Raw genomic sequence first — 20,285 nt, forward strand, 5'->3', positions numbered from 1 at the left:
GTTTATCCAACAACAACTAATTTTAACTTTAAAATGTTTAATTTGTACCGATCATCTGGTTGCAGCAACCTGTTGTTTAAGAAAACCATGTTGAGATCTTAGAAAACTAGGAGACATACCTAACACAATACACTGATATATGCATTTGGAAATAATAGGTCTTATTTATAAATGTATTTACTTGAAAATTTTAAATATTGTTTTTCTGTTCCGGGCTACAGAAATTATCCAACTGTCCAGGTTTTAGTGGAAGAGAAAACTAGGGTAATCGAAGGGAAGACAAACATGGGGAAGATATGCAAACTGCACACAGAAAGACCTCTCAAGGGTTGAGGATTTGAAATCTACTTGTTGTGAGGCTGAAGTAGGGCGGGGCGATATGGATCAAAAAATATATCTCAATATATTTTGCTATATCTCGATATACGATATATATCTCGATCTATGTTCAAGAAAAAATAACCCCCTAAAACTGAAAACTGCAAAAACAAATCTGCCAAATTCCACAAGGTCTTTTTTTTTTTTTTAATTGAAGTGTCAGAGGTCAGCAGTTCATATAGGAACATTTAAGATTTCAAAAAAACCTAAGTACATAAATAATAATTTAACTGTAAAATAAAAGAAATAATACATATTTCCTTCTTTTCATTCATAAATAAAACAACTCAACACAAGTTTATCTTTGCATTAACTCTGTTATCCAAACCAGAACCAGAACCATGAGCTCATTTAGCAGAAGAAGCTCAGGATGTTCCTTATTTCAATAGATCGATGTTATTATCCAGCAGTGAGGAGCTCTGAGGTTTAATCCCACAACCCACTGCAGATCAAACCCAACGTTTCCAAACAATATTGTACAAGTGACACTGCAGCAGATTATTAATTAAAATATTCTGCATAAATAAACTTTACATTGCTAAACTTTACAATATATAAAACATAACGACTCTAGAGCCACATCAGCTTTGCGATAATAATGTGTTTAATGCAGTTTTGCTCACGTGTGTTTATATTTTACAGAAACGAAATTTAAGCGAATGGCTCATTTGCATAAACAGCGGACTTCTCACGCAGCTCAGCTCGTTTAGCTTCTTTCGGGCTAAAGGACGCGACTCGGTGGAATATGAGGATGTGCTGCTGATGGTTTTGTCTGTAAATGGTGGAAAAGGTTCGTGGTGCTTGAAGCTTTTTCACTGGCACCAACTTTCGGTGTTCACGGCGATAGTGACGAGTGAAGGAGACACGAGCGAACAAAATCAGGGAGGCGGGGGCGCGGAGTCAAGAGAGAGAAGGTAAACAAGTGAAGCGGCGAAATCAGAATTTAATATAAGCATTATATCGATATATACGATATGTCAGAATTCATATCGAGTTTAAAAACTATCTCGATATATTTAAAATATCGATATATCGCCCACCCCTAGGCTGAAGATCTAACCACTGTGCCACCATGCTTCGATACTCCCAATAGGCTATAGGAATATTTGAGCAGAATATTGAACAGAAAATGTTTTCACCTATCCCACATCTCCTCCCACAACTCACAGTACTTGAAATTATTGATTTATGTATTTATTTTGGGCAAGTAAGAATGTACATTCTTTTACAATGGAACACATAACATTAATGAAATCACCAAAAAAAAAGGAGTGGAAAGAAGAAAACTAAACATTCAGACTCCAAGTGATACATGTTGGGTTAAAAAAAATCAAAAACATGTCTTTTAAGTACTAATACTAAAGAGGAATTAAAGCATCTAGCTTGACAGATGTAAAGAAATTCTAACATGGACAACCTAAGCCCAAATGGATATTATAGGGCATACTTTCAGGTGCAAATGACCTTATTTGTATTTTGGTTTTACAGTTTACTGAGGAAGGCTGTAAAATCTTTTGTAGTAACATGAGACCACCCCATGTAGGGTTTTCTAAGTCATACATTATTTAAACGGTTGTGGGGTCGTTCAAACACCAGTAAACATTTGTCAGATACAAAGACAAGTGTGCCACTACGCATCTCACAAAAGAGCAAGAAAATGCTAAGAGAGCCCCTGAGTGCTGCCATAAATGCTTTTAAGTCATTGTCGAGAGTAAAATGCTTGTGTTTTCTCCTCTGTTTGTCTTGTACTGTAGGCACTACATCTGTGAGACCAAAGGTTACGACAGTGATCAGCTGGTGTTTGCCTGAGGTTAGCCTGTAACAATAACAAACACATGCAATATACCTTTTTGGGGAGGGAAATATTGTGATTAACAGTAATAATGATGACCATTTTGTGCTACTGCTGTAATAAAGGCAATCAGTAAACCCTTTTTTTAATCTTAATTTCTTAAATAATGAATAGCAATACATTCATGGCACAAAGAAAGATCATTTTAAATAATGATATAAAAAAAAGGCTGAATTTACTCAGAAAAAAGTTCATTTAGTGCTGCAATATGATAAACATTGAGCACAACAATTTATTGTGAGAAGCCAGGTATTATGTTCAAACAACACAATGAAATTGTCAGTAACAAGCACAAAGTAAATTTTCACTCGTAATCAGTGGTGGCCAAAGTTTTTGATTGATTACCTTTTAGTATGTTTTGTATCCCCCAGGTCAAATGTTACTCATATACAAGTAAAAGATTTTAAGAGTTGTCTTACCTTAAAATAACCTATTCAGTGTTAGAATATATAGGGTATCAAAAACTACTTTTTTTTACACATTGGATCAGTGTGAAATATAAGCATAACAATAAAATTATAAAAGAAATATACAACTGTTACCTCTAAAAATCTGATGATATCTATTAATATATTCAAAACTGAAGGTCCCTTTGCAATGGGCACAGTGACACCCCGGAGAGGACAAATCATTCTTTTTCGTGAGTGACGGTGACACTACATCTGTTTACCACCACCCACTGTTCTCGGGTCAGTATCATAGGCTTTAAAGGACTAAATGCGCAATGTAACTAGAGAACTGTAACTAGAGCAAAAGTAACTAGAGAACTGAACTTAAATCTACTTTCTATCTTCTTAAATCTACCTCTGCTGCCTCTCATTAATGGCCAATGGGCCTACTTGTGAAGCTTACTTTTATTGCTCAATGTTCGGGTAAAAAGCAATGGTACTGCTGACAAATGTTGTTGTTTATGTTCACTTGCAGTATTTTGTTGTGGTTGTCAATTATGTAGTAGCCTTCATTATCAAGAAGATATAAAACATCATCCTTGTCATTGATTCATCATGTTGACAGTGGAAAAATGTCACTAAATACACGAAGAATGCTATTATTTTTATTTATTTCTGCCTCTTACATCTGTTCATTAGTACCCTCTGAATCTCTTGACTTCAGTCTATGATGTTCTACAAAGGCTGGGGTCAGACAGGGTCAAACATCTGCTAATTGTCCCAGTGTCTGGCCTCTTTCAGCTCAAACCTACAGCTCTGTAGTGGGTTCTGCCGGAGCCTGCAGTGGCAGCTGTCCCTGCACCTCCAGAGTGGATCATTTACAATCACTTTACACCGTGACCAACAGCCTCACTCAGCATTAACTATAATGACATCTTAAGCATTGGGCTTTGTGAATTAACAGAGCTGTTCACTAGTCCCGCTCCAAACAAATGTAGGATGACAGAAGTCTAAGAGGTTCACATTGACTTTGATGTAATAATGGTTTCCAAACAGGAAATAGCCTACAACCACTAGAATTATAATTTTAAGATGTTTATTTGTTGTCACTGTGTGGATAGCCTTAAATCATCACTTTACTATTTAAAAAGCAAAATACCCAGTATTTATAAGATATATTACCCATAAACCAAATCAAGAGATCTAAGCATATATATAGTGACTCTTTAGCTGAAAAATAATGACAGAATATTTAGCTATCATCTCTAACAATGGCAGTGGAGTACAAGTAAAGAGTTGTACTTACATACACATTTTTGGTACCTATGGATATGTTTTACTTTTACTTTACTATATTTGAGAGCAGATATATGCACCTTCTCCTCCACTACATTTTTGAACAGGGTTGAAAAATAAAAGTATATATTTTTTAATTATCATTTGGGACCTGCTGAAAAGGCTGAATGGTTTATCTTAACGGTAGGTTTCATTATATTTTCTATCAATAGGTCCATTCTTTGGAGCCTCTCAATTGTGTTTGTTTACTGGTGAAAGTGCCGAGTAAAAAGTTGATCACATGGCAGTCGTTTCTATTGCTCCCATAAAGTTGTAGAGTTTTTTTTTTATTCAACTCGCCCGTTTTGTGGAGATGTCACCCTCCGCAGGACAAATGGCGCTTTAGAAAACGGGACACAAGAGAGGAAAAGATGCTTTCCCTTTGATGAGTCCATCAATTAACGTAACAATGTGCGTTCACGTGTCTTACCAGCGTAAAATCTCACATTTGCAAATAATTACATACTTGGACACAATAACGAACACGAAGAAGAAGAAAGGAGGCACATTTTAACCAGATGCACGGCAATAAATAACCCCCTTCGTGTCCCTCCAGCTGAGAGGTTAAATTTACATTTTCAAGTGTCACACGGGGGTTCCACGGGGCAGGAGCGTGCCTACGTGCCCCCGCCGAAATGGCAGTGACTGATGATTCTCTTTTTATTTTAAACACCAATTTGAATAGGGCTAATAGGCAGTGGTGTTTGGGACCAGGATATATAAAGCTAAGAGTTGCTCTGGCACAGTGTCATCTGCTGAAGCCAGCGTGAACTCAAAGATGCAGTCCGTGAAAGAAACACGTGCGCACAGGACGTCTTTCTCTGTGGAAAACATCCTCGACCCGAGCAAATTTACGCGCAGGAGGCCAGATCAAGATGCTGCTTTGGAAACTGCAGGTATGACTATGTTTTAATAGCCTAATAAGTAGCTGTTGTTCTTGATGATGTTGTTTATTTCGAACCATACCATTTCACCATATCTTTATCCAGTTCTAATGACACATACGTGTTTCTTTATAACTTCAAACTCCAAAAGAGAACCAAGAGCTCAAGCCCTGTCTGGTCCATGCTTCTTCAGATGACAACAGCAGCCCAGACGAGGAGGAGGATCAAGATACAAAAAACACAAAAATGAAGACCAAAAGTCGCCGCATCCGCACTGCATTCACCTTGGAGCAGCTTCAGATCCTGGAGCACAGTTTTCAAAGGTGCCACTATTTGTCAGTGCTGGAGAGACACAACATCTCCACTCACCTGCACCTATCTGAGACACAAGTGAAGATTTGGTTCCAAAATAGGCGTACAAAGTGGAAGAAGGAAAGGCACCATGGCAAGGAAGGAGAGGACGATCACTGTTCCTTCATGCCTATGTCTTTCACCTCTCATCCATCATCATTCTACAGCCCTGTGCCCTATGACGTACTGTATAACGCCCCGTACTGTCAGCAACGCACCCCAGTCCATGTGTTTACACCCTCACCTCTGGTGCTCTACTCCTATTACAGATAATGGACAATATCTGTGTGCATGACTGGAAAACTGAAAAAGCTTACTGCTAGCAACACTGATGAATGTGTGTGTGTGTGTGCGTGTGTGTGTGTGTGTGTGTGTGTGTGTGTGTGTGTGTGCGTGTGTGTGTGTGTGTGTGTGTGTGTGTGTGCGTGCGTGTGCGTGCGTGTGTTAAATGGACCACTAAATATTTTAATATTTTTTTAGAATGAGAATATATATATTATTTTGATAATACCCTTGGAAAATATTTTTAATAAATGTATATAACCACTTGAAAAAGGCTACATGTATTATTGAACAACACATTGGACACCAAATGAACATCATGACTAAATAAAGCAGCAGACACATTGTAAAATGTTATCATATAATATGATAAAATTATGTTTAAAGACTCAGATATTTGTAGCAAAACAGGTCAAAGACGCATAAATTACTACCGTCATGAAGCTCAAATAAGATTAATAAAACAAATAGCCTACTTTTCTACATTCCAAATGCAAAAAAAATAAAAAAAATAATAAAAAAATCCTTAACTTGTAATATGCTAGTCATGTCCACTTAAAGTATGACAGGATAGACTACTCAGTTCACTAAAACATAGTATAGGTCTAATTATAATAAAATCATAATTAAAATATTATAATTATATTTTACTAAAAATCTGCCCTAACTTAGATACCATCATTTTCCCAAACTAGAATCCACAATAGAGATTAGACTATTAAAAATAAAGGACAACACATTTATTTTGTTAAATGTCATAAATGATTATAAATATTTACCATAGGTAAGCAAATGGAGTCATATATAGAAAAACATGAATACCTGTAAATATCAGACAATTAAAATATGAGGCGGGAATCTACAGATAGAGACAAAAGCTCTAAAAGACACTGACATGTTTTAAACAAAGAATTGCATACCTAAGGATTGAAGAGGATGAGGTTTCCAGAGTGTTTTTAAAATCACATCTGAAACACATCTTTAACCACCTCCAAAAACACACACACAGACACACACACACTCACATGTTATTGGAAACAGATGTGAAGAAAAAGAACTGAGTAGGTCAGACAGGAGGACAAGTGAACTTCAAGACCAAAGAAACAATGATCGGGCTCAGCTTCACTCCTAACAATGAGTGCTCATAAAACACATGATGGCCCCAAGTCTAAAGATATCATGTTCTTTTACAGTACAACTGATTTTGAAGTACAGTGGTAGAATTATCAAGGTAATCACAAACAAGGTCAGATATGATCAGAAGCCTGAACATTTTGGAAAATTTAACACTTGTAGACAAGTCTGCATTTGTCTTGATGGCGTCACCTGTTTGTTTTTATGGAGTAAGATAAGTTTAATGTTTTGCAGCTAAATGATGACCTGTAAAAGACCTCAATGATGCTACCCTACATAGACTCAAAACTGTTAAGAAGAGGGCTGTTTTGTGTAGTTTAGTAACAAAAACATTAAATAAAAAAAATATTTCAGTGAAAAGCAAATGTACTTTAACCTGATTGAGATGATGGATGGAGATCATTTATTAATAGTATTTTGGAAAAAATGAAATCATAATAATGAATAAATATTGAATACATTTAGCTAAGTGTACCTTAGCTCCAATCACAATTTCCTTTTGAGCAGATCGTCTATGGTAGCAGCCTATTGGGGTGAGTGTACTCCCCCACCTCATCTTGTTTCCATGGAATGTGTGTGTGTCAGAAGCTCCACCCCTCTGTGCAAACCAGGGAGAGGGGAAGGGGGTGCAGGGCCATGAGGGGGAGATGTGAGTCCACACTGGGACGGGGCTGGGAGTTGTGCTCTGGACTGATGCATTTCCTTTTCTTCAATGGTGCCAAAACTGACACTTATGTTCCCCTGACCATACACCAGTGAGGAAGGAGCTTTGTAGCATTCATTTTTTCTTCTCTGAGGACTTTGAAGACTTCCTCTACAGCCTGGAGACCAGAATATTCATCTGCAGGTCAGATGTTGTAACAGTAGACAGCTGGTGCTACTTTAAGGTTCCATTTCCAGTCTCTTCATTTCGCTCTGCAATAACTGAGGAAATGAGGGTGCATGTAGTGGTGCTTCTGGTGCTGGCCTTAGCCCTGACCTGTGCCCTGGTTAGCTCTGAAGAAGAAACAAAACCTACCAACATCAGAGGTCAGGTTCAGGTGAGTGAGACTCAGACCGAAGAGCACATGTCTGATGAACCAACTCAAGTGGACAAGCCAGAGAGCACTAAACCAAAGAAGAAGAAAACTCCTGAGGAAATAGAGGCAGGTAAGTGTCAGCTTTATCCCACTCCAAGGCGGATTACTCACAAATTATTCTTGAAATGAGTATTGATCAAAATTATTAAAAAGAGAGCTGGTGATTATTGTCACATTATGTCTCTGTCCACATCTGCAAACTACTAATCTCATCAAAAATGCACTTTTGAGACCAAACATGAGCAATAACTAAAACATTTCCTTTAAATGTGGGGCAGTGGATTCTCGCCATGTTTTTGGCAGTGGTTAATAGTACTGATGTCTTTACTCTAGACTTTCCACTGCATAAAGCAAAACCACAAAGACAGCAGTCCACAATTTAAGTTCCTCAAAAACCCCATGATTATCTCAGCCTCCAGAGGGCCACACAATTTAAACACTTGTTTATATCTCATGAATTTTTGCTGCACAAGCAAGCCTACTAGACCTACTTTATTACTGGCTGTTAACTTAATGTTCAAATGTTGAGCAATAAATTACTTTATACAGTAGCCTGTGCACATCGTGGGCCACGAGAATACAGTTGAATGAACATCTCTGTAATGTATTTTATTTTCTTACAGTGTAGGACAGTTTGTTTGACAGGTTTGCATATAGTGCAAATAGTTACAACAACCAATTTGTTTTTTTAAAAGCTTAATTTTGATTCACTTGATACAATGCTCTGGAAAAAACATTTCTTTGCTGACCAAAGTCTTAATGTTTTGTCAATCAAAATTGTATTATGGATCCATAAAAATGTAAAGTGTATCAATCAAATACTCTCTTAAGATTTTTTTAGAAAGTGTTATTGTAAAAACACAAACACCCACATAACAAGTAAAAGTTGGTAAGACTTATCTAATAAATAGAAGTGAAGCTGTGCTGAAATGCTACTTTACTATTGCGGCAGCAAACCCTGAAAACACATAAAAAATAAAAAAAAACATGGAAAGTTTGGACAATGAATGTTTTTGTTTTGCTTAAGTTCTTCTACTGCTTCCTTTGGTCATGACCCAAAGCAGCAAATGATGTGATTCAGAGTCAGAAAGTCCCTACTGTCTGTTTGTCAGTCCACTTCAACTTTACAAGAATCTGAACAAAATGACACTCCATTTTCCTCCAGCAAGGGCACAAAAGGCAGCAGAGAAAGAGGCCAAGGCCAAGAAGCAGAAAGGTCCAAAGCCCACCAAAAAGCCAAAAGCTCCCAAACCAACCAAGAAACCCAAAGCACCAAAACCCACAAAAAAACCCAAGACCCCAAAGAAATTGCGCACCACTGCTGTGCCCCCAGAGATACGACTGACAACAGAGAGGCAGCAGCAGCTCACCACTTACTACAACCACCACTCGTGTATGTCCACCATTCAAAAACTGCATCATGTTGAAGGTAATTAAATGACCAACTGCAACTGAAACACAGCTAATGTTTTACAGTTATTGATGCTGTCACCACAAAGGCACCAATATGGGAAGAACCTGAAGAGCCAGATCTAGGTAAACTTGTATATATTTGTAATTTAAATATTTACACATAAAATGGTCATAATAGTAATAATAATATAACAGAACCCACATATATTTTAAACAGAAGAAATGGGAAGAGTCTGTTTTGCATATTGTTCTAGAATTTTCCTTTTGTTGATTTGAAAACCTGACCTCCTATATATCCCATACCATACAAGGACACAAGACTGACTGTAAAAATGATCTCAGCAACTGTAGTTTAAATTGTTTGATTGTGAGTATAAAACAAATCAATGTCATAAATAGTGCTAGGTGATAAGAAGCGGACCACCACTACAGAGGTCATCATGTACATACCAGGTACTGTTATGTAACTCAGAAATCTACAAAATTTGTTGAAGACGTTTACTAACCCATGTTTTTTTTTTAGAAGAAACAACTGGTGTTCCATTTGTAGGCCCATGGTATGAAGAATATGACTATGCTGACTGTAAGTTTTATCAGTATGTTTTTGCGCAAAGGATCAGTGTTATCTCATGACGAATAACTATCCCTTTTACAGTGGCAGCCAAAAAGCAAGAAGAGGAGGAAGAGAGAGCACGAAAGGAAAAGGCTGAAAAAGGTAGCCTACTATAATATAATATTTACATTTACAGTGTACAGGTCTTAATCATATTTTACCAAGAGCAAATCATTTTTCTTCTCAATACATTTTGTCTAAGTTATTATATATCATTGTAGATGCATACATAGACCAACTCACAAAGCATAGTATTTTTTTAGCTCTTTAATAACTTCTGGGGCTGGACTAAATTGGCTTTTTGAAATGGGCCAATATCTCTAAGAGTATATACTACAGCTCCAGGTTCTTTTAAACTTACTGATTCTCCACATATGTCTTTTCAGCTGAGCGACAGCGGAAGGAGTGGGAGAAAGAAGAGGAGGAGAGACTCAGGCAGGCTGCAATCCCAGTGGAGCCAAAAAGTGATTCATAAACAAATGCATTTCATAAACAAATGAAAACGCATTGTCAGGATAATTCAAAATTGTGTTTAAACAACACTGGCAGCATTTTACACATTTTACACCATCAGTTTCCAATCAAACAAAGTCAAATTTTACAACAGACCTTATGAACAGCACCATGTTGCCCTAGCTGGAGATAAATGTTGATAAGTAATTAGAGTTGAGATCCTGTGTTTTTTTGTTTTGTTTTGTTGTTTGTTTTTGTCTGCCAGAGTGTCCTCCTTTGGGTCTGGAGTCTCACCGTGTGGATGATGACCAGTTACTGGCTTCATCACAGTCACATCATGGCTTTGCAGCACAGAGAGGCCGCCTCAACATACAGGTATGGCATCCAAGTCTCCTTTCACTGTTAACATTAACAACAACACATCAACAGGTAGCTTTCTGCAGGGATCTGAAAGTGAAGATGATATGTATGGAGGTGCGTGGTGCGCTGAAGCTGAAGAGAAAAGCCATTGGTTTGAGGTTGATGCACGCAAAGAAGTGGAATTTACAGGTGTGATCACACAGGGCCGGAATTCAGAGTTACAGTAAGTAGGATACGTCAGATAATAATTATTTACTAACATTCTGCATTAAGTGCATTTTAATATTATTGACATATTAGTGACATTGTCTTTATTTGTTTATTCCATTTCCAGTGAGGATTTTGTATCTTCTTACTTTGTGGCTTTCAGTAACGACAGCCGTGACTGGACTGTGCTCCATGATGGCTATGCTGAATGGGTAAGAAACAATGTTTTGAAGTTAATGGTGACCTGCTCTTGTGCATTTATGTCAGTGGTCCTTCTCTGTAGTTGTTTTATGGAAATGTGGATAAGGACACGCCCGTGATGAGTCAGTTTGCTACACCTGTTGTGGCTCGTTACATCCGTATCCTTCCTCAAAGTTGGAATGGCAGTCTGTGTCTTCGAGCAGAGATACTGGCCTGTCAGCTACCAAGTCAGTACAACGCATTATTTTATTACTATTAATAATCAGTGAGGCAAGGAACAGAAGATGCTATATGCTCTATTGATTTAGGCAGCTACCCAAGTGAGAATGAAGTCAATGTATCAGATGACCTGGACTTCAGACACCACAACTACAAAGACATGAGACAGGTAAATGTTTAAAGCTGTTGTCATTTACCACTTGTTACATTAATTTTCATTGCTTCAATTTACCACTGCTTTGTCTTCCAGATGATGAAAGTAATAAATGAAGAGTGTCCAAATATCACCAGAATCTACAATATTGGTAAAAGCTCGCAGGGACTTAAGATATATGCCATGGAAATTTCAGATAACCCAGGAGAGCATGAGACAGGTAACATTATGTAACGTCCAGTTATTAAAGATCATACAGTCAGTGGAGATGGCTTTTAACAATGCTTGATTCTGTCTGTGTTAGGGGAACCAGAATTTCGTTATACCGCCGGTCTCCATGGCAATGAAGCCCTGGGAAGAGAATTAGTTCTTTTGCTGATGCAGTATTTGTGCAAAGAGTATAATGACGACAACCCCAGAGTGCGCCGCCTGGTGGATGGTGTGAGAATACATCTTGTGCCTTCACTGAACCCAGATGCATATGAACTTGCTTTTGAAATGGTACATAATGGGGGAAAAAATGACATTTAACTTTGAGGGTCAGATGGTGTACATTAACAAGTACATGTAATATTTTGATTAGGGTTCAGAGATGGGCAATTGGGCACTGGGTCACTGGACTGAAGAAGGATATGACATTTTCCAGAACTTCCCAGATCTTAACAGCATCCTTTGGGGGGCAGAGGACAGAGGATGGGTCCCTCGTATAGTTCCCTATAATCACATACCTATCCCAGAAAACTTCCTCAATGGCTCAGTAAGTCTTAATGTCACTATTATGAACTGTAACTATAAGTAAATACCATAACAAACTCCCTTTTTCCATCTTTTAGGTTGCTATTGAGACAAAAGCCATTATTTCCTGGATGGAGCGTAATCCATTTGTCTTGGGTGCAAATTTACAAGGTGGAGAAAAAATGGTCGTGTATCCATTTGATATGCAAAGACCACCTATTTCTGTGAGTTTTGTGTGCATACATTTCCTTGTGCCCTGCATATTGTTGTCTGTTGATCACTTTCTCTTGTTTGCAGCTGACAGACAATCGGCGATGGAGAAACAATGCTGAGATGAACGAGGAAACTTGGGCTCGTATCCAACGTCAGAATCAAGGTGCCCTGCGGGAAACACCAGATGATGCAATGTTTCGCTGGTTGGCCATGTCTTATGCCCACAGCCATCTGACCATGACAGAGACCTACAGAGGCTCATGCCATGGAGATGACATTACGGCGGGACAGGGCATCGTCAACAGGGCCAGCTGGAAGCCAGTAGTAGGCAGTAAGTGGCCACATACAGTACAATATAGGCTCCAGTAGAATAGGCCTAAATACTAACCAAGAAATACAAAATGGCAAACATAAGTATGTAGATGAGACATCGAACTTGAGTACATTTTCTGTCCTTTAATGTACAGGCATGAATGACTTCAGCTACCTTCATACAAACTGCTTTGAGCTGTCCATCTTCCTCGGATGTGACAAGTTTCCCCATGAAAGTGAACTGCCTCTAGAGTGGGAGAACAACCGTGAGAGTCTGCTCTCTTTTATAGAACAGGTCAGACAGAATGCTTTTTATGGTTTCAATGGCAAAGCAAACTACAGCACTTGAAGCACTATAGCCTTTTTTAATTAGTTATTAAAATATTTATACATCATTTACCATCTTTTATTTTATTTTTCTATTTTTATTTTAAATTATGTTGCAGGTACACAGAGGCATAAAAGGAATGGTGAAAGATACAGAAGGCAACCCTCTGGCCAATGCTACAATTACAGTGGAGGGCATTAGGCATGATGTCAGAACAGGTACAATTCTCACTTTCCATTGTCCATAACAAGCACTTTGATTTAGTTTGATTTAAACACCTTTTATTTTAGCGGCCGGTGGTGATTACTGGCGCCTGTTAAACCCTGGCGAGTACAAGGTAACAGCGAAAGCAGATGGCTACACCCCTCAGACCAGACTCTGCATGGTGGGCTATGACTCTGGGGCTAGTCCATGTAGCTTCACTTTACCTAAATCTAACTGGAACCGTATCAAGAAAATCATGGCACTTAATGGCAACAGACCAATTCGACTTGTCACAAAGAAAGTGGTCACAACAGCAGCCCCAATTGTGCCCACCAAGGCTTATACTGACCCTGAGAGAGCAGAGAGACTAAGACGCCTCAGACAGCTGCGCTTACGCAGACTACGTTTACAGAGACTAAGAGGCAAATTGAGCACTACTCCTACAACAACCACCACCACCACCACCACCACAGCTCCTACCACCACACCAGACCGTGACAGCACTACATCCTGGTATGACCCCTGGTTCTCAGTCGACAACTGGTTAACCGAAAACCCTTTTGATGGCTTAAATTTAGAGTCTGCACCAACACAGGACTACCCATTTGAATTTTCCATTGACTGATTCTCAAAAATTCTTTACATGACAACGAAGAAATAATTTTAAAACATAACACGAGTTATCAAGCCTATGCCTGTGTTCAGCGGCACCAAGATAAATATTTGTGCAAGTTAGTGGAGAGAATATATCTGGAGGTATCTGCTGAGCAGACTGTATTTGGTTTTTAATGGAAAAAAAAAAAACCATATATATAAATCTGTACAAAATAAACACAAATGACAAATATGTATGTCCAAAATCAAATGGTGGAATTTTTATAAAAAATTTTCAGTTTGAGGACAGACAAAAATGGAATTATAAACAATACCAATGTATATTTTTTTATTGAACATGGTCAAAACAAAACTAACTGGACAGTTAACAAGCATTTTTTCTTTTAACATCGACTTCACATCCATCCAACTGCAGCTTCAACTGGTTCACTTTGATTTTTTGTTCCTTCTTCCAGTATAGCGGAAAGTCTTCAGTGGATTTTTCCCTCGAATGTTTTTCTACATAGTAATAGTGATAGTAATTTGAATGAAGGTTTCTTATATACACACATATATACATATATATTATACATACATATTATATATTTTATATATATTATATTTATATAAATAACTAAATAAAAAATATATATAACACAATATAAATATATACAAATATAAATATATATATATTATACACACGCACACGTGGAAAAAATAATTAAAAGCATAGAAGTAATGATCTTTTTATCCTCACCTTAAAACTTGCTTTAATAAGACCACCAGTCCTAGGTTTATTCCTCTTTTTTCTCCTTCCTGATAATGGATTGACAATACCATTTAGGGATTTGGGAACTGGAAAAGAACAAGTCAAATGGATTACAATCAAACTTATTTATCACAATGTTTTTTTTTTTGTTTTTTTTTTTTTTTTAAATTGTGCCTTGTGTCTCTTACCGAGATAGTCTGGAACATTTTTCATGTGTGGTTGGATAACAGCAGGATGGAGGTCCTTGTCATGTCGTAGCAGCTGCAAATCTCTTGGGTTATCTTCAAAGTAAGTCTGAGGCAAAAGTCAAATTGTTTACTTAGAAACTGTCAAACACTTTTGCACTTCTGCAATCCTGAAAAAAGTGAACTTTACCTTTAGTTTTTCAGAATTTAAAAGTTCTTGTTTGATCTCTTTAAGTCTAGCCTCCTTTACTGCTTGCTTTGTCACCGAACGCATGGCATCCTAACACCAGAAAAGAGTTTTGGAGGTAGTCAGACTGCTGTGAATATCTAGACTGTAGCTTTAGCATAACTACATGAGGAACAAAGTAACATTTCTCTCACTCGGCATCTGTAGCGAAAACTTTCAATTTCCTCCATCTTGAATTCATACGGTTTTAAAACACAATCTGCATTGTCTAAACAAACAAAAAGTATATTTTTTATATGTTTTATTAGTGCATGTATCATGTTTTTAAAGGAAGTGTGTACCTCCTCTTAAAACCTCTTCTACTTCTGCTAGCAGAGGCATCTCTGTGTGGGAAATAAAAGAAAGGGCAGTTCCAGCACTGTCTGCTCGGGCCGTCCTAAACAAACAAAAACACAGCTCCAATTACAAATTATAATTATTATAATTACAAAGAAGTCAGTAATTAAACAAACTACAAAATTTAAAACATACCTTCCTACTCGATGAATATAAGACTCTACTGTTGTTGGAAAGTCAAAGTTGATAACATTGGCAATGTTTTGGAAGTCAACACCTCTGGACACTCCATATTCCTTATCTTTATTTCTTCAAAGAAATTTTTAAAAGAGAAGTAAAAGAAATTTTACATTTTGAAAGGTGGTTTCTGTGGCTGAAGTACACCAAGTTAAGCATTGAAAGCATCAGGTTTCTACTCACTTTGACCCCTTCTCTGTGGATGGCCTCTTTCCTTTACCTGTAGTCATTTGCAATGGATTACTGGGCTCAGCCAAACTCTCTTCATCAGTGGCAATTATGTAATCATAAAAACCCTGGTTGAACTGTGTGATAATGTGGCACCTGAAAAAGAAAAAAAAATGAAAGTTAGGATGTCACAAGTCAGGAGTTACCACATATTTGTTTTGTGTTCAGACCTGGACTGCACAGGTAGCTCAGAGTTCAACACACATGCAGGAATACCAAATTGTTCAAGAAACAGTTTGACTCTGTAGCATCTGTCCACTTCTCCCACAAACAGAAGAGTCTTGCCCTGAACTAGGGAGAGCTTCAACAGTGTGTAAATTAGCAGAAATTTGTCCTCCTCTTCACATTTGATACTGTACTGCTGCAGTTGACTGCTGTCTGGGAGTTGAGAGCCTTGCAGTTTCAGAATCACCTGTAAGTTCAGCCAAAATCAATATTTTAGTTGTATATGGTATTTTCATTGATCTGAAAAGAATGACGACAATTTGACACTGGCACTACCGGATTGTGCAATAGCAGCTCCTTTAAGCCTTGCACATCTTCAGTGAATGTGGCCGACATCAGAAATGACTGGTAGATCTTAGGCAAATGACTGTTTTGGAAAGAATAACAGTAAGCTTTTGTTTTGGTATGAGTTATAATAGACAAATTGAAAGGATAACTCTATATTCTTTGATGTAACACAACGTTCCACTCACCAAAGTAAATTTTTCAGATCAGCTTCAAAACCAAATGAAAAAAGCAGGTCAGCCTCATCTACAACCACCATCTCAAGTGATGAATGCAGGACAAGGTTTTGTGCGTTCAGGTGTGCAAGTACACGTGACGGAGTGCTCACCACCACATCAGGTTTCTCCATCAGGATAGGCCTGGTCAGAAAATACATTTGGGTCAATGCATGGATTTATTATGAACTATAGATGAAGCAATATACATACCTTTGAGTTGACAGATCTGTTGTGCCAGAGATGTCAGCCACTCTAATATCCCTAGAGCAGTAGGCGGTTAACTGTCGTATCATGGTCTGAACCTGCTGACCCAGCTCTTTGGTTGGCACAAGTATCAGAGCTCTTACATCCTGCTCCCGGACACTCTAAAACAGATTACATGATTCCCAATGATCCAAATATTCCTAAACCAAAAGGTTACATGTTGCTACCTTGCCATTTCATACCTGTTTGGAGTTCAGAAGACGTTGTATGACAGGTATAGCATAAGCAGCTGTTTTACCAGAACCAGTTCGAGCCCGAGCCAAAAGGTCTTTTCCTACCAGCGCCAGAGGAATAGCTTTTTCCTGGATTAAAGTAGGCTGCGACCAACCTAAATCTGCGATCGCCTGCATCACAAAAGACCAAGAGGTTAGTTAGTCTACACAGTGTTTTATATGACCTAACACAAGAAATAGCATATTGTAAACATCCACTTGACACAGGCTTGAAAGAATCGTTTAAAAAGACAGTTTACTCCCATTTCGTTTCCTTTAGCATTTTGCAGTTAAATACATTTCTTTGTCTTTCGCTTTTACAAAGTTTTACCTTCAAGACGCGGTCATCTAATCCCATTTCATGAAACTGTAACCTTTCTTCTGCCATTTCTGCACCGCAAACACGTGCGTCGCATATGTTTTACGCAATCAAAGTAGGAGGGTCAGGGGAGCACGCTGCTGGCCGCGGCTGCGTCAATCTGCGTCCATCTACTTCAGTTTTTGCCCTCACTCCTAAAAATCTTAACACGTCGTTTACTCCGATGTAATAACCACACAGCGTGGGCCTCAAGTTCAATATGACCAATAAAAACATCTCTCTCTCCCCTCTTCTATATTTCCTTTGAGGGTGGGATATAAAGCCATAGAAGTATAGATCCATGTATAAAGCCTACAGCAGAAGAGGAATCGATATGGCGTATCGATTCTTTGTTCTGCTGTCTTCCAGACAGTAGATGGCGACAAAGGGAAAGTTATGTACGTAAAGTCTTTTAGTTTAGTTACATAATCTCTTCTACAGAAACGTTGCTGAAAGATCTAAAGAAATAAGAACAGTACCAGTGGTATTTGCTAATACCACCGGCTGTAGCCAACGTCATCTTGATTAGACTTGTCCTTACGGTCCCATTCTATATTAATTTAATTGGGTGCACTTTAAATGTTTTTACCCACGTTTTCCTACAGCACGTAGGCTATTTGTATTTTCAAAAGCAGAGACTAGCAGCCTGTTCACACCGGGACCTGCAGATGGTGAGCCACTGGTGGGGGATGCAGATGTCTGGTTGCTAGGCGTCTGCCTCCTCATCCTCCCACACCGACTAGACATCATGGTTGCGACGCTACTCAGCTCTTAAATACTGGCAAAACAAAGACAGGAAATACACACAAGGTAAGTGGGAAAATGACGTCCTTAATTGATATCAGCCCTGTCATTATTTTCAATAAGCCTATTCCAAACCTACAGGTAGGCCTAGTAAACATGACTCAATCAGACGAGTACGCTACATGTTTGTTATATGAATTAGACCTATTTGTGTTTTTACAATCTTATAATCTGTTGTGCTTTCTACAGCAACGAGAGTGGTGTTATTCATTCAGAATAAATGGCGTTTATGTCCCGGTTTTCCCGGTCAAGGAGCAGCTCCAGATCCCCCAACAGGAAAGACTCCGAGCGAGCGTCCCCTGTCCTGTCCGTGTCCGAGCTGGAGAGACTGCTGTACACTGGGAAAACTGCGTGTAACCATGCAGATGAAGTGTGGCCACGGCTGTTCATTGGAGACCAGTAGGTGCTTTTGGCGTTATCATTCGCTCTTTCTCAATGTGTTTGTATGTGTAATATGGTTCAATATTGAACTTTCTAGAGACATCGCTTCTGACCGCAGAGAGCTGGCGAAACTTGGTATTACACACATTCTAAACTGTGCCCAGAGTAAATGGCGAGGAGGAGCAGAATATTATGCCGGGATGAGCATTACCTACCATGGTATTGAGGCTCATGACACCCCCACGTTTGACATGAGTGTGAACTTCTATCCTGCTGCAGAATTTATTCACAAAGCCCTCGTCAATGGAGGTGAGTTTACTTACGCACTGGCACACACACATTAGGCCTATATGCGGTTAATATATATAAAGTCTTACATCATATCATATGTGGGCACCTCAGCTTTAGACCTATACAAATTGTATCTTTTTACATATTCGATGCATATGGCCTTTGTTGTGTTTGTGTGTTTATTTAGGCAAGGTGTTAGTACACTGCACTGTGGGAGTTAGCCGCTCTGCCACGCTGGTGTTAGCCTATTTGATGATCAGACAGAACCTGACTCTGGTGGAGGCCATTAAGACTGTAAAGGACCACAGAGGTGTCATCCCAAACAGAGGGTTCCTCCGTCAGCTCAATGGGCTGGACAGCATCTTGAGAGAGAGTAGAAAGACATCCCCACAGAGCTGAGAGTCAACAACAAGTGAGCAGCCAACTTCAAGTTATTAAACTCTATGGACTAAAAAGTTTGTTTCAATTTATGGTGCACATAATTTATTCTTAATTCATTGCACCGTGGCTATTGAGAAAACCAAATTACATCCTTAAAATATTTGAACCAAAATTATTAGAAAAGAAGATTTTAAATTTACATAATAAGTTGAGTAATTCTTTCAGAAATATTTATCATTGTCAACTAAAACCCATACGCCCATCTTTTTGTAGCAGGATTTATTTGTTCATGGAACAACCAACATAATTTTCAACTTGGTAGTATGGCATCAAAGACAATAAAAACACTACATATCTATTAAAACAACAAAACTGTTGATTATGTTTTGAGAAAACTTTATTGGCACACTTGTCACTGTGATGAAATATTGTAACTAAGTTGCTTTTATGAATATAATTGTTTTCTATTGCAATGGTACTTTGGAGCCCTCAGCCTGTGGCCTCCTACCACAGTGAGCTCCAGAGTTGTATAAGAATTATGCTTACTTTCACTGTTTTAGTATTTTAGATCTATTATGGTCACCACACTTAGACAACGGACCAGCACTGTTATGTAGCCTTTTTGAATAGCATCACAAGTGTTAACATTATTATAATAATTATAAAACAGGGACACAGTCTGTTGCTGATGTGTTGTAGTGAGTACACTCTCAAAATTGTATTTTTAATATGTGTTTAATAAGTGTTTTTGTCCTGAATTATTTATCAAGTTCACTTCAGAGTCAAATATTCTGGTGAAGCTGTGTTATTGCTTCAAATTCAATTAGACTTAGTACTAATTAAAAATCAGTTGGTAATTTTATTTTGATGGCACACGATAATGCGTCTAGTAAGTGTTGAGCAGCTTATTTATATTACAAAGGTGCCGTTTCAAAAGCTACAAACTGCCTTTATGTATTTTGTAGAGGATGTGCAAATTAGACATGCACAATACTGTATTAAGCCAATTTAAACCAGCGTTTAAATCAAAGTGTGTAACTTGTCACAGGTTTTGCATATGGAATATTCTCCACACATGGAGCCCTGCTGTTATCATAACCTAAAGTGGTAGTGTTGTGGACATTTTACATCAGGCTGACAATACTTTATTTGTATTATTTGTATTTGTTTGACTTTGTTTGTCATGACATCTCACATACTGTGTGTGGTATTCCCCGTACTACCTGCATTACTT

General features: G+C 38.2%; 4 protein-coding genes across 5 annotated transcripts; 3 read left to right on the forward strand and 1 right to left on the reverse strand.

The window, feature by feature from the left end:
- Positions 1 to 1,066: 1,066 nt before the first annotated feature.
- Positions 1,067 to 5,690, forward strand: pnx (posterior neuron-specific homeobox). Of its 2 annotated transcripts, XM_055153286.1 has the most exons (4): positions 1,067 to 1,292; positions 2,133 to 2,188; positions 4,640 to 4,850; positions 4,990 to 5,690. In XM_055153286.1, exons 3-4 carry the CDS (start codon positions 4,733 to 4,735, stop codon positions 5,460 to 5,462), a joined length of 591 nt encoding a protein of 196 aa, XP_055009261.1. In that variant the 5' UTR covers positions 1,067 to 1,292; positions 2,133 to 2,188; positions 4,640 to 4,732; the 3' UTR covers positions 5,463 to 5,690. The 2 variants fall into 2 exon arrangements, with proteins under 2 accessions (XP_055009261.1, XP_055009262.1); XM_055153287.1 differs by having other exon boundaries at positions 1,067 to 2,188.
- Positions 5,691 to 7,333: 1,643 nt separating this feature from the next.
- On the forward strand, positions 7,334 to 13,970 carry aebp1a (AE binding protein 1a). Its single transcript, XM_020931969.2, has 20 exons — positions 7,334 to 7,754; positions 8,850 to 9,077; positions 9,161 to 9,220; positions 9,497 to 9,550; positions 9,621 to 9,680; positions 9,753 to 9,812; positions 10,097 to 10,174; positions 10,429 to 10,538; positions 10,607 to 10,746; positions 10,858 to 10,942; positions 11,014 to 11,158; positions 11,240 to 11,319; positions 11,401 to 11,524; positions 11,609 to 11,805; positions 11,888 to 12,061; positions 12,138 to 12,263; positions 12,337 to 12,583; positions 12,720 to 12,859; positions 13,011 to 13,110; positions 13,183 to 13,970. Exons 1-20 carry the CDS (start codon positions 7,538 to 7,540, stop codon positions 13,719 to 13,721), a joined length of 2,964 nt encoding a protein of 987 aa, XP_020787628.2. The 5' UTR covers positions 7,334 to 7,537; the 3' UTR covers positions 13,722 to 13,970.
- Positions 13,971 to 14,024: 54 nt separating this feature from the next.
- On the reverse strand, positions 14,025 to 17,294 carry ddx56 (DEAD (Asp-Glu-Ala-Asp) box helicase 56). Its single transcript, XM_020931979.2, has 14 exons — positions 17,168 to 17,294; positions 16,807 to 16,968; positions 16,571 to 16,725; positions 16,331 to 16,501; positions 16,134 to 16,224; positions 15,803 to 16,044; positions 15,588 to 15,728; positions 15,363 to 15,476; positions 15,173 to 15,267; positions 15,026 to 15,099; positions 14,835 to 14,924; positions 14,648 to 14,753; positions 14,448 to 14,545; positions 14,025 to 14,209 (listed from the first exon to the last, which is right to left on the reverse strand). Exons 1-14 carry the CDS (start codon positions 17,222 to 17,224, stop codon positions 14,138 to 14,140), a joined length of 1,668 nt encoding a protein of 555 aa, XP_020787638.2. The 5' UTR covers positions 17,225 to 17,294; the 3' UTR covers positions 14,025 to 14,137.
- LOC110166698 (dual specificity protein phosphatase 26) lies at positions 16,963 to 19,448 on the forward strand. Its single transcript, XM_020931987.2, has 4 exons — positions 16,963 to 18,004; positions 18,188 to 18,397; positions 18,477 to 18,688; positions 18,858 to 19,448. The coding sequence occupies exons 2-4, from the start codon at positions 18,219 to 18,221 to the stop codon at positions 19,067 to 19,069; spliced, it is 603 nt and encodes a 200-aa protein (XP_020787646.1). The 5' UTR covers positions 16,963 to 18,004; positions 18,188 to 18,218; the 3' UTR covers positions 19,070 to 19,448.
- The last annotated feature ends 837 nt before the right edge of the window (positions 19,449 to 20,285 follow it).

This window comes from Boleophthalmus pectinirostris, unplaced genomic scaffold, assembly GCF_026225935.1.
Source record: "Boleophthalmus pectinirostris isolate CB_2022bp ecotype Guang Dong unplaced genomic scaffold, ASM2622593v1 HiC_scaffold_18, whole genome shotgun sequence".
Classification (NCBI taxonomy): Eukaryota; Metazoa; Chordata; class Actinopteri; order Gobiiformes; family Gobiidae; genus Boleophthalmus; species Boleophthalmus pectinirostris.